This window comes from Prionailurus bengalensis, chromosome C1 (assembly GCF_016509475.1).
Source record: "Prionailurus bengalensis isolate Pbe53 chromosome C1, Fcat_Pben_1.1_paternal_pri, whole genome shotgun sequence".
In the NCBI taxonomy this organism is placed as follows: domain Eukaryota; kingdom Metazoa; phylum Chordata; class Mammalia; order Carnivora; family Felidae; genus Prionailurus; species Prionailurus bengalensis.
In genome coordinates, this window is record NC_057345.1 from 53570527 (window position 1) to 53584361 (window position 13835).

At 33.9% G+C, this 13835-nt stretch overlaps 1 protein-coding gene across 2 annotated transcripts in view; it reads left to right on the top strand.

Moving 5' to 3' along the window:
• RAVER2 (ribonucleoprotein, PTB binding 2) overlaps positions 1–13835 on the top strand; it is a 93233-nt gene that overhangs the window by 51895 nt on the left and 27503 nt on the right. For both annotated transcript variants that reach the window (XM_043575184.1, XM_043575183.1), the window contains exons 9-11: positions 1003–1271; positions 9004–9115; positions 10952–11088. In XM_043575184.1, coding sequence (XP_043431119.1) covers positions 1003–1271; positions 9004–9115; positions 10952–11088 — 518 coding nt within the window. The remainder of the gene's footprint in view (positions 1–1002; positions 1272–9003; positions 9116–10951; positions 11089–13835) is intronic.

Genomic DNA, 13835 nt, shown 5'->3' on the forward strand with positions numbered 1-13835 from the left:
CTATCTGCTTTTGCATAAACTGCTTTAAGAACATTTAAAATTCAAAATGTCCAAATAAATACATTGCTAGAAGAACTGAAGTATCCACCTCTATTTAGTACTAGAAATAATTTAAGAAATTTGTTCAGTGAATTTGTAAAATATAAATTTGACTTAACGTACTTATCAAAATTAGCTCTTTTCTTCTAATTGTGAGCCATAGATTTTTAAAAAGTGGAATGGTTCAAAATTTTCCTATTAAAATTTTCATCTCTTCCAGAATTTCTTGGTATTTCCTGTAAATAAAAATGTAAAGCTTTCATGTGTTAAATTGGTGCCTATCTATTCACAAATATTACTGTTTTTTAAACCAGGGTTATGCTGATGTTTAAAAACCAGCTCTCTAGGTCTAAAAAAAAGTCTTGATTTTCATAGCATTTGTAGAGGTCTACGTGTAAGCACTACAAGTCATGGCCAATTGCACACTACCCACATGAAGACACTGAATTCAGGAGCTGGGAAAAGATACCCATAGTCAGCTGTTATGAACTGGTACAAGTTGGCTGACCAAAACTATTGTTGGATTTGATTTAACTTTATTTTTAGGTGTCAGAATTTTTTCAGCTGAAGACTTAATTATTTATGGAAGCAGGCAAATTACAGTGATTGGGCATTAAAACAAAGGCACCTGATGTAACTTAAGTGCCAAAAAGTATACACATTTTGCTCTCATATTTTACAATAGACAGCTAAAACTTGGAGTTAAAAAATATCCTTGAGATTGTCCTGGAAGTTGTTGAAAATAAGGAAAGCATGATTACTGTTATAGGGTTTGTTTTTATTACCCCCATATGGAAACCTGCTACTTTACAACCACTAACTTCACGTTTTAAATATAACTCTTCTCTAACGGGCACAAAATAGTTTTTTCCACATTTTGCCCATAACTTAACAAAAATCCAAAGGACTGTTGTGAAGAACTCTTGTCTAATCAAACCTTTTTGCATTTGTGGTTTACTACAGCATCTAATCTGATTCCAACTCAAACAACTATAACAGCTGGAATGGGCATGTTACCATTCTTTCCAAATCAGCATATTGCTGGACAAGCTGGGCCAGGGCACGGGAATACTCAGGAGAAACAGCCAACCTCGGTGGGGAAGGCAGAAGGAAATTTCTCAGGGTCACAAGCTTATCTTCAGAGCTTTCCAAACCTTACTGCAGGAGGCTTGCTGACAGGACACCATAAGCAACAGCAGAGTCAGCCAAGAGGCTCGGAGATAAGTTCAGGGGTAAGAAAACTATGTTTATGCATACATACACACACACAAACACACAAGTACACACATACACATGTGTATACTACATGTATGTAGATAATACGCAGGAATATATATGTCTATTCTTTTAAAATTTTTTAAATTCTAATTCTACAGGATTCTAATTTGGGGCTTATTTTACAGGTAATGTAATTTATGAAGTATCGTAAAGTATCTTCAGTATTTTTAAATTCCAAAGAAAGTTAATAATATACTTAAAGTATAGAAATGTGGATTACAAACTAGATGATTGATATATCAATGACATGATGACTTTTTCATAGTGTGCATTTACTTCTCAAAATAGAAGAAAATATTGCACTCATAAAACTGTTATTATAAGCAAACAGCCCATCTTTTGGTAAGTTATGCCAGCTGATGTTTGTGACTATGCTTAATTACTTACCAGTTTGTAAATAAAATAATTTCAATTTCAAGAAAATGAGTTTTTTAAGTCTGTAAAATAACTTAAATATGGATTCTTTATTCTTATAGATACTTTTCTAAAATTCAGTATTTCAATTAGAATTCAGGATTCTAATATTCACAAATGCTTGGTATTTTAGAAATGAAATATAAACCAAGTTCAAATTTTGTAGTTTGGAAAAGCTTAAGAGTATCATTAATACTTATTAATGATATGATATTATTTATGAGGCTAATGAAATAATAATGCTTTTTTTAAAAAATTTTTTTTAACGTTTATTTATTTTTGAGACAGAGAGAGACAGAACATGAACGGGGGAGGGTCAGAGAGAGAGAGAGAGACACACACAGAATCTGAAACAGGCTCCAGACTCTGAGCTGTCAGCACAGAGCTTGATGCAGGGCTCGAACTCACAAACTGCGAGATCATGACCTGAGCCGAAGTCAGACGCTTAACCGACTGAGCCACCCAGGCGCCCCAACGCTTTTCAAAATGTTAATTTTTTCTACTTTAAATTTATACTCTGTAACTAGGTATTAGTTTAATATGTAAAGGCAAAACCAATTTTATTTTATCTGAAAAATGTCTAAGTCAGTTATTAAACTCTGGTCTGCTCAAAAGAGTCTAATCTCTGTTTTAATTCTGGAAGTTTTACCCAATTATTTTATTTGTTCTTAGACCAGCGACATTTGTAAATGTTAAACTTGGTAGGTAGAATAAAGTACATTTAATTTATATTCATACCCTGAAGTACCCTTTGGTTTGTAAGTAGTATAAAACTCAGGTTATAAGCAGCATGTGAGGGAAAAAAATTCATGTAGTTGGCTGTATTGAAATGTCAAAATAATTAGATTAATCTGGAGGTGGTTTTATTGTCAACTAGTCATAGCAGCAGATATGGATGGGATGCCCTACAATTGTTCATTGAGAAAGCTAAGGCAGATCTTGTAGAATGAATTTTAAAAATTTATCTGCAGTATTAATTTTGGGGGTTTTTGAGGGAAATTAAACAATTGGAACTCATATATGAATATGCTATCTCTTTTTGCACAGAAAGCACCAGCTCTTTAGAAAAGCTTGATTTGAGGTGATTCACATAATGGGCAGAGTCTCTCAGGAGGAAAACAGCCAAAGTGGTGCAGGGCCAGGAAAACAGGTTCTGTGAAAAAAATTGAGGGAAATGGAGACATGTAACCCTGAAAGAGAAGACAAGCTGGATATCTATTAAAAAAATATATTCTCAGACTAGTCACAGGGTATTTTGTGTTTCACCAGTAGGCAGAACTAGTCCAGTAACTATGAGCTAGAGTAAAGCATTAGGCTTTATACAACAAAATACTGTATTAGGCTTAATACAACAAAGAGCAGTTGAAGCTTTCACACAAACAAAAAGCTTGATTCTTTCACTAAGATGTGACTGTCCTGTCACTGAAAACAATTAAGTAGACATGAAATGAGCATTGGTACAGATTGCTGTAAAGTGATTCCTCTTTTGACAGTAGGGGTTTGGGCCAGGTAATTTCAAAGTGTGTTTTCCAAGAATGAAGCAAGATATTTGATTTTGTTAAACATAATTGGTTTCATTCAACTTTAGATTTTTAGACTTACGTTTTTAAGAAATTTTTTTGTTAAGGTATAATTGACATACAGCATTATATTAGTTTCTGATATACAATATGAGGATTTGATACATATCACACATATTACAAAATGACCACCCCAGTAAGTCTAGTTAATATTCATTACCATACATACATATATTATAATTTTTTTGTGTATAATGGGAACTTTTAAGATTTGTTCTATTAGCAACTTTCAAATATGCAACGTGGTTTTATTAACTATAGTCACCATCCTGTACATCACATCCCCATCACTTATTTATTTCATAACTGGAAGTTTGTACCTTTTGACTTTTTTCACCTGTTTTGCTCACCTCTGTCTCTGATAAGCACCCATCTGGTTTCTGTATCTACAAGCTTGTTTTTTCTTTTCTTTTTTTTTTTTATTCTGCATGTAAGTAAGATCATACAGTATTCGTTTTTCTCTGACTTTTTTCATTTAGCATAATGCCCTCAAGGTCCATCCTCATTATCACAAATAGCAAGATTTCTTTCCTATTTAAGACTGAATATATACACACTTTTTTTTATTCACCCATCAAAGAGCAGTTCTGTTGTTTTCATATCTTGTCTGTTGGGGATAGTGCTTCAGTGAACATGGGAGTGCAGATGACACTTGAGACAGGGATTTCATGTCCTGTGAATATATACCCAGAAATGGGACTGCTGGATCATACGGTAATTGTTTATTTTTTTTAAGAACTTCTATACTGTTTCTCATTATGGTCATATTGCTTTTCTCCCATTCAGTAGATTGTGTTTTCATTTGCTGTACAGAAACTTTTTAGTTTGATGTAGTTCCACTTGTTTATTTTTACTTTTGTTGCCTTTGCTTTTGGTGTCATATCCAAAAAGTCCCTGCCAAGACTAATGTCAAGGAGTTTTTTTTTCCTATATTTTCTCCTAGGGGTTTTATGCCTTCTGATCCTATATTTAAGTCTTTAATCCAGTTTGAGTGAATTTTTGTGTGTGGTGTAAGATCAGAGTCCATTCTCATTCTTTAGCATGTGGATGTCCAATTTCCCCAGCACCATTTATTAAAGAGATGTCCTTTTTTCCATTGTGAATTCTTGGCTCCCTTGTCAAAGATTGACCACATATGTGTGGGTTTATTTCTGAGTTGTCTATCTTACTTGATAATGATGTACAATCTTTTTAATGTATTGCTGAATTTGGGTTGCTAGTATTTTGTTGAGTTTTGCATCTGTGTTTGTCAGGGATATTGGTCTGTAATTTTATTTTCTTGCAGTGTTCTTGCTTTGGTATGAAGGTAATGCTGGCCTCATTAAATAAATTAGGAAAGTATTCTCTCCTCTTGAACATTTTGGAAGAGTTTCAGAAGAAATGGCATTAATTTTTTGTTAAATGTCTGGTACAGTTTACCAGTGAAGCCATCTAGTCCTGTTATTTTCATTGTTGGGAGGTTTTTGACTACTCCTTACTTCATTATTGGTCTGATAAGATTTTCTATTTTTGTAATGATTTGGTCTTGATAGGGTATAGGTTTCCAGGAATTTATCCATTTCTTTGTAGGTTATCCAATTTGTTGGCAAATATTTCTTGGTAATAGTTTCTTACAATCCCTTGTATTTCTGTGGTATCAGTTTTAATGTCTCCTCTTTCATTTGTAACTATTGGAGTCCTCTCTTGTTCTCTTGGTTAGTCTAGTCAGGGTCTATCCGTTGTGTTTATCTCTTCAAGATGCCAACACTTAGTTTCATGGATCTTTCTAGTCTGTATTTCATTTATTTATGCTTTAATCATTACTGTGTTCTTCTTTATGCTAATTTTGGGCTTAGTTTGTTTCTTTTTCTGGTTCCTTGATGTATAATGTTAGGTTGTTTGAGATCTTTTTTCTTCATGTACGCATTACTATAAACTTCTTTCTTGGAACTGCTTTTGCTGCATCCATAAGTTTTGGTATGTTATATTTCCATTTTCATTGGTGTCAAGATCCTTTTTGACTTCTCTTTTGATTTCTTCTTTGACCTGTTGGTTGTTCAGGAATGTGTTGTTTAATTTATTCGTATATAAATTTTCCAGTTTCTCTCCTGTTTTTGATTTCTGGTTTCATACCACTGTGGTCAGAACAGTACTCAATATGATTTCAGTATTCTTAAGTTTGTTCAGACTTATTTTGTGACCCAACATGTGATCTTCCATCCTTCCTTCCTTTCTCTCCCCCACTCCCTCCTTTTCTCTCTTTCCTTTCCTTCTCTTTTCTTCTTCCTTCCCTCCTTCCTTCCTTTTCCCTTCCTTCCTTCCTTCCTTTCTTTTTCTTTCTTTCTTTCTTTCTTTCTTTCTTTCTTTCTTTCTTTCTTTCTTTCTTTCTTTCTCTTTCTTTCTTTCTTTCTTTCTTTCTCTTTTTCTTTCTTTCTTTCTTTCTTTCTTTCTTTCTTTCTTTCTTTCTTTCTTTCTTTCTTTCTTTCTTTCTTTCTGTGTTTTTTTTTTTTGCTTCTGCTTTTGGTGTCAGACCCAAAAATTCATGGGCAAATTGAATATCATGAAGCCTTCCACCTAAGCTTTTAAGAATTCTATAATTTTAGTTCTTAATTTTGGTCTTTGATTTTTGAGTTTATTTTTGTATGTGGTGTAGAGTAAGGATCCACTTTATTCTTTTACATGTGATACCCAGATTTCCCAGCACTTTTGTTGAAAAACTGTCCTGTCCCCATTGACTATTGTCAAAAATCATTTAACTATATATGCAGGGACTTATTTCTGGGCTTTCTATTCTATTCCATTTGTCTGTGTGTCTTTATGCCAATACTATAGTGTTATGATTACTGTTGCTTTGTAGTAAGTTTGAAATCACAAAGTATGAGCCCTCTATTCTTGTTCTTATTTTTCACCTTTTCAACATTGTTTTTACTACTTTGGGGGTCCCTTGAAATTCCATATGAATTTTAGGATAGATTTTTCTTCTTCTGCAAAGAAAAGTTAGAATTTTGATAGGGATTGTATTGAATCTGGAGGTCACTCTGGTTAATATTGACATTTTAACAACATTATGTCATCTAACCCATGAACCAAGGATATCTTTCCATTTATTTATGTCTTTTATTTCAGCAATGTTTTTTGATATTTTAATATTTAACTCAGCATATTCAAAATACTATTACCAAATGTAATATATACTGAACTACAAAGATACTTTGCATTCTTTCTTTGGTACTAATTCTTTGCGATTTAGTATATATCTTACATTTCACAAACAGCTCAGTTTAAACTGTTCACATTTTGTATGCTGAGTATTCATGTGTAGATAGTGGCTACCATGTCAGACAGTGCAGTCTTAGATGTTTTCATGGCTTAATCTCTCACTTTATTGAGATTTCTGCTCAAGTATCACTTTTAGCCATGTTGTGTAGTTTTTAGTAGACAGGTATTTTTCCTTCTTGGTTTGGTTAATCTTATATTTTATGCTTTTTGATTATGTTGTAAGTGGAATTGTTTTCCTAACTTTCTTTTTGGATTGTTCATTATCAGTGTGTAGAAATGTAACTGATTTCTGCATGTTGATTTTATATCCTGCAACTTTGCTAAATTCATTTACTCCAACAGTTTGTGTCTGTGTGTGTGTGCTACTTAGGGTTTTCATGTCATCTGCAAGCAGAGACCATTTTACTTCTTCCACTCTAGTTTGGATGCCTTTTATTTCTTTTTCCTGCCTAATTGCTCTGGCTAGAACTTCTAATATTATGTTGAACAGAAGTGGTGAAAGCAGACAACTTTGTCTTGTTCTTGATGTTAGACGGAAAAATTTCAGTGTTTCACCATTGAGTGTAATGTTTCATATATAACTTTTGTTGTATTAAGGTAGTTTCCCTCTATTCCTAATATGTTTAGCCTGTTGAATTTTAATCATGAAAGTGTGCTGAATTTTGTTAGATGCTTTTTCTGCATCATTTGAGGTGATCATGTGGGGTTTTTTCTCCATTCTGTGAATGTAGTATATTACATTGAATGATTTTTGTATGTTGAATTGTCCTTGTGTTCTGTGAATAAATCTCAGTTGGTTATGGCATATAACCCTTTTAATAATCCACTGAATTTGACTTGCTTGTGTTTTGTTGGTGATTTTAGCACAGATAGTGATATTCGATATCGGTCTGTAGTTTCTTTTTTGTAGTGTCTGTCTGGCCTTGGTACTAGGGCGATGCTGCTCTCATAGAATACGTTAAGAAGTATTTTCTCTTCGTCAGTTTTGTGGAAGAGTTTAAGAAGAATTGGTTTTAATTCCTCTTTAAATGTCTTATTGAATTATCCATTGAAGCCAGTTGGTCCAGGGCTTTTCTTTGTCGGCAGACTCTGTACGTTTTAAAATTTTATGATTGATTCTCTTTCATAGCTAGAGAACCCCTGATAGGATAGAATCTGATTACCTTGGCCATGTAAGTACTTTAGAAACAAAATCTGAGAGTACTTTGCTGGCTACCTTTACTCAGTTACTAAATTCTAAGGCATTGTCTTTTCTGGTGTTATATGCTTTCTTTTGGCAAACATCTAATGGTTTTAGCTCCCACCTAGAATCTTAGGGTTCCACCTCAGACTTCTTTTGAGCTATTGTATCTGCTTGACTGTGAATTTCTTAAGGGTAGTATTCCTGTCTTACTCATTTTGGGGTTATCAATACCACAGTGCCTGAAGCATAGTGAACATTCAGTAAATATATGTGAATGGATGAATACATTTACATCTGTGATTTACATATCACAAGCCCTACTTTGGGGCTTATGAAGAGATGCAAGATAGATTTCTCAATCCAAATACAGTAATGTTGGCCAGATAAGGAACAAATAAAAGGAGCTCTGGCTCTCAAATATAGAAATAAGCACTTGAGATTATACTTTCTTCATTCTGTTCGGAGAACAAAATAAAAATTAATTTGGAAATGAAAACTTAGCTGCTAGCTTTAACTTTATTATAGTAATCTGAATTGTTGTCTTTAAAAATTTTTACCAACAGGGAACGAAAAGCACAAAATTTTGTTGGAAGAAATTGAAATGATCTGAAGAATCAGCCCTTTCCGTTTAAAGAAATACTACAAATACTAGAAATAGTATTAAAGAAATATTAGAAATAAAGAAATACCCTTATACCTTGTTATATAAAATTATATTGATAGCATATCTTTTCAAGAAATGTTTCTAGGGTTATCATCTAAATGTGTATTTGGATCTTGTTAAGTCCACTGATTTTGTTTGGTATTATTCTTAGAACCAAAGATAAATAAGCTTTCCTTTATCATTTGGCTGTAGCTGTACAATATAAAATAGAAATCTTAATAAGAAAATGTGGATAACAATATTTCTGGAAAAAAGGTATGGGATTTGTCTTTTCTTATGAAGATGAATTCTCTCCTAATTCAAATGAGAAGGATTTATATGAAGGCCTTTAATTTTCTTTCAGTTCTGAAGTTTTATGGTTCTAGAATAGTTAAAAAAAAAAACTAATTGACAAAAATAGCAAGTGGAATGTGATAATTTCAATCAATATCCAGAAATATCCCATAACTTAATATGTTCAAATATTAGGTTCCACAGATTTTTATTACACTGGACTGGATTTATTGAAGAATTGGCATTACTCTTTATGTATCTTTATTTTCTTGTACCTCCTAGTAAGCACCTACTCTTTTGTTTTTGATAAATAGGCTGCTTCTAAGAATCAGACTTCACTATTGGGAGAACCACCAAAAGAAATACGGCTCAGTAAAAATCCATACTTGAACTTGGCAAGTGTGTTGCCCAGTGTGTGCTTATCATGTAAGTGAGAGCTCAGTATTAATATTTTGGAGTTGTATTGAATATTTTCTATAATCAGTTTTACTTTAATTTTTAATTTAATGAAAGCAAATAATGCTTATTGACTAATTAAAGCTTAAGTTATGACCAGCCTTTAAATTGAAAGAGTAACTAAAATTAAGACACTTAAAATGCATTCTGATTATTTAAGGAAAATATCTTTTGTAATATTTTATTAAGAATATAATTAATTTATTGAATTATTGAATCATAATAGAAAATAATTGAGCAAAGGAATTATTGACAATACTATAATGCTTTGCAATACATATAGAACCGTATTTTTAAAAAAGAGCCTATGTAAGTAATCTATCCAGAATATTTGCAAACTACCCCAAAATATCTGAGCTAATGATAATTGGCAGAGGTTGAACTCTTGTTTACTTTCTTGAAAGGCCTTCTCAGGTCTTCAGTTAGAATAAGTTATAATTTTAAAGGAAAATCACAAATGTGGTATATGCTCTGGGTACTGGGATATTCACTACAATGTTGGCTGTCAATTGGTATAACTGAAAAGTACCTTAATGTTCTTCAGTAGTGGAGTGGTTAAATAAAAATTAGTTCATCATAAAATAGAATACAGTATAATTTTTTTAGTAATTGAGGGAGAGGTACACGTACTAATATGAAATTATCTCTAAAGCAAATTAAGTGAAAAAAGCCAATGTAGGAACAAAGAGATTCCATTCATGTTTGTTTAAAGCTGTATATTCTTATGTGTGCATATTTAATGTATAAATGCATACAGTAAATTTTGGAAAATAAATTCTAAACTGTTACCTCTGGGAAAAAGAATAGGACTGAATGAAGGAGATTAAAGGTTTTAATATACATTCTTTGTATTTTATAAAGTATCCTCTTAAATGTAGACATTGATTTGTAATTTTTTTTTTTTTAATTTTTTTTTCAACGTTTATTTATTTTTAAGACAGAGAGAGACAGCATGAACGGGGGAGGGGCAGAGAGAGAGGGAGACACAGAATCGGAAGCAGGCTCCAGGCTCCGAGCCATCAGCCCAGAGCCTGACGCGGGGCTCGAACTCACGGACCGCGAGATCGTGACCTGGCTGAAGTCGGACGCTTAACCGACTGCGCCACCCAGGCGCCCCGATTTGTAATTTTTTTAAAGAGCCAGAAAAAAATTTAATGTGCTTCTCCCGTGTCACATTTTTACCTCGTCTAAAAATGGATGGTTACAACTATTGCATTAACAAGAACAGTTAGTTTACATTTGGTTTGCCTTCTTTAAAAACATTTTTTTAACTTATTTATATTTTAGAGAGAGAGAAAGTGAGAGGGAGAGACAGAGTATGAGCAGGGGTGGGGGAGGGTCAGAGTGAGAGGGAGAGACACAGAACTCCAAGCAGGCTCCAGGCTCCAGGCGCCGTGCTGTCAGCACAGAGCCCTATATGAGGCCCAAACTCACAAAACGTGAGATCATGACCTGAGTGGGGTTCAAACTCAAGAACCGTGAGATCATGACCTGAGCCGAAGTCTGGCACTTAACCGACTCAGCCACCCAGGCGCCCCTTGTTTGCCTTCTTTTAGAGATTAGCTATAGATCTAAAAAATGTTTCCATCAAAATTATTTATCTATAGGGCAAACTTCCACTTTCAGTTGCTTTAAATGAACAAGACAACATCATATACTACATATTTTTCCCCTGGGCATAATAAATATAGACATATACTGGCTAATGAAAATTTGTGTTCTTTTTGGGAATACAAGTTTTGTATTTTGCTTATAACTTACAATAAAACAACTTTTAGCTGAAAATATGATTGATTTTGCCTTTAGCCCCTGCAAGTAAAACCACTCTACAGAAGACTGGAATTGCAAGCAACATTCTGGATGCAATCTCTCAGGGAAATGAATCACAACACACATTGGAAAAGTGCATTTCTTATTCTCAACCTTTTGGTGATTATGCACAGGTAAATGATTCTCAGGTATTGATATCTAGAAAAATTGGTTCAACTATATATTGAGCTCATATTCCTATAATTGTGATTGTGACTCCTATAATTGAAATTGTGATTCCTGTAATATCACAGGAAATATCATAGGAAAGTAAAATTGCATTCATCTATACAATATTCCTTGTTCATTTGGAGTTTTAGGCCGTGTTCAAGAAATTAACTAGCATTTTACTAGATATTTCCCTCTCAGTGTTTACTCAGTGTTTGTTGACTAGTGACCAACAAACTATAGACCAAATCCAGCCCACTACCTGTTTTTTTTTTATTAATTTTTTTTAATGTTTATTTATTTTTGAGACAGAGAGAGACAGAGCATGAATGGGGGAGGGTCAGAGAGAGAGGGAGACACAGAATCCAAAGCAGGCTCCGGGCTCTGAGCTCCGTCTCAAACCCACGGACTGTGATATCATGACCTGAGCCCAACCGACTGAGCCACCCAGGTGCCACCCCCCCCCCCCACTACCTGTTTTGTAAATGAAGTTGTATTGGAATACCACCACATTCATTCATTTACATATTGTCTGTGGTTGTGTTGTGCCACAATGGTAGAGTTAAACAAAGACTATAGGACCCACAAGATTAAATATTTACCCTCTGGCTCTTTACAGAAAAACTCTGCTGACTTCTGGTTTTTATCAATGTACATCTGACTAAGGAACCCAAGGAAATGCCTCTGTTCTTCACCCCTGCTTACTGATACAGAAACATGATCATTATTGCAGGCATTATTCTGACATTTAAACCAATCAATCAATAACATAAAAAGTATTATATTCAAAAGGTATATTGTGCTATTATTTTTTTTTTTTTTTCAAAGTTTATTTTATTTTTTGGGACAGAGAGAGACAGAGCATGAATGGGGGAGGGGCAGAGAGAGAGGGAGACACAGAATCGGAAACAGGCTCCAGGCTCCGAGCCATCAGCCCAGAGCCTGACGCGGGGCTCGAACTCACGGACCGCGAGATCGTGACCTGGCTGAAGTCGGACGCTTAACCGACTGCGCCACCCAGGCGCCCCAATTGTGCTATTATTTAAATAAGTCAATTTTACTTTGACCTTTTCTCCTTCAGGTTATTTTCAGTGGCTTAAGCAGAGAGTGTATATGTTAGCAGTATAGGATTATATAATCATGAGAGTCTTATAATTAACCATTCTGATTCTTTCTAATTTCTCAGCCTATCGGCTTCTCAGCTCTGTCCTGTGTGAGCAATGCTTCCACTTTGATTTTCTTGGAGCAACTGTGTTTGTCTCATCTGTCTCTAAAACCTTAGAAAAGAAACACTGTGTGAATTCACTTGGAACAACTGATGCCTCATTATGCTTTAATGATAGGATACTAGAAACACAAGTTTAATAGTTTCTGTAAAAATGGTGCAGTTGAATATTCAAATACTGTATAATAAAGTCTCTTACCTACCCGTGGAAAAGATGGAGAAAACAGATTGAAAGATGATATAAGTAGGTGGCAACAGACCTATATCTAAGGAATAGTAATCATGAATTAATACAGATACAACTTGGAAAGCATTCTCTTATATGTTTCTTAAGATTCCATTTTTGTTCCTTTATTAATATTTTCAGTAGTAATTGAGATAGGGACATTAATTGTACGTTAATTATACTTACAGGTGATAAAAGCCAAGGAAATTATCACAGATGTGTGAAATCATTTATAAATAGTTTATAGTTCTGTAAATTAGAAACAGCCTAAATTTCCAACAATTTATAAGACTCCGTAAACAAATCATGTCATATTTATCCCAGATATACAATGCAAATATTAAAAATCATGTAAAACACCATGTAAGTTCATGGTAAATGTTTCATCATCTCTTGTTAATTTTTAAAATTTATATAGTCCTATACAATTTTATCTTCTTTACAAGGAACAAAATTCACTTTATAAACAGGAGGAAGCACAATAAACTTTTAAAAATTTATTTAAACATGTATGATTTAATTTTTATGTAACTTTTTTTTATCACTTAATCTTATCATGATACGTGTACTCTTTAATCCCTTCCCCCATTTCCCCTACCACCTCCTCTCTGTAACCATCACTTTGAGTCTGTTTCTTGGTTTGTCTCTATTTTCCCTTTGCTTGTTTGTTTTGTTTCTTAAATTCCAAATATGAGTGAGATCATGTGGTATTTGTCTTTCTCTGATTTCTGTTGCTCAGCATAATACTCTCTAGCTCCACCTATGTTGTTGCAAATGGCAAGATTTCTTTTTTTTTTTTTTTTTTTTTTTTATGGCTGAGTAACATTGCATTACAAATATATACCACATCTTTGTCCATTCGTCAGCGGACACTTGGGCTGCTTCCATATATTGGCTATTGTAAGTAATTCTGCAATAAACATAGGGGTGCAGGTATCCTTTTGAATTAATGTTTTTGTATTTTTTGGATAAATGCCCATCGCTACTATTCCTGGATCATACAGTAGTTCTATTTTTTTTAAAAATTGTTTTTAACCTTTATTTATTATTGAGAGATAGAGCATGAGCAGAGTAGGGGCGGAGAGAGAAGGAGACACAGAATCTGAAGCAGGCTCTAAGCTCCAAGCTGTCAGCGCAGAGCCCGATGCGGGGCTCAAACTCACAAACTGTGAGATCATGAACTGAGCCGAAGTCGGATGCTTAACCAACTGAGCCACCCAGGCGCCCCATAGTAGTTCTATTTTTAATATTTTGAAGAATTT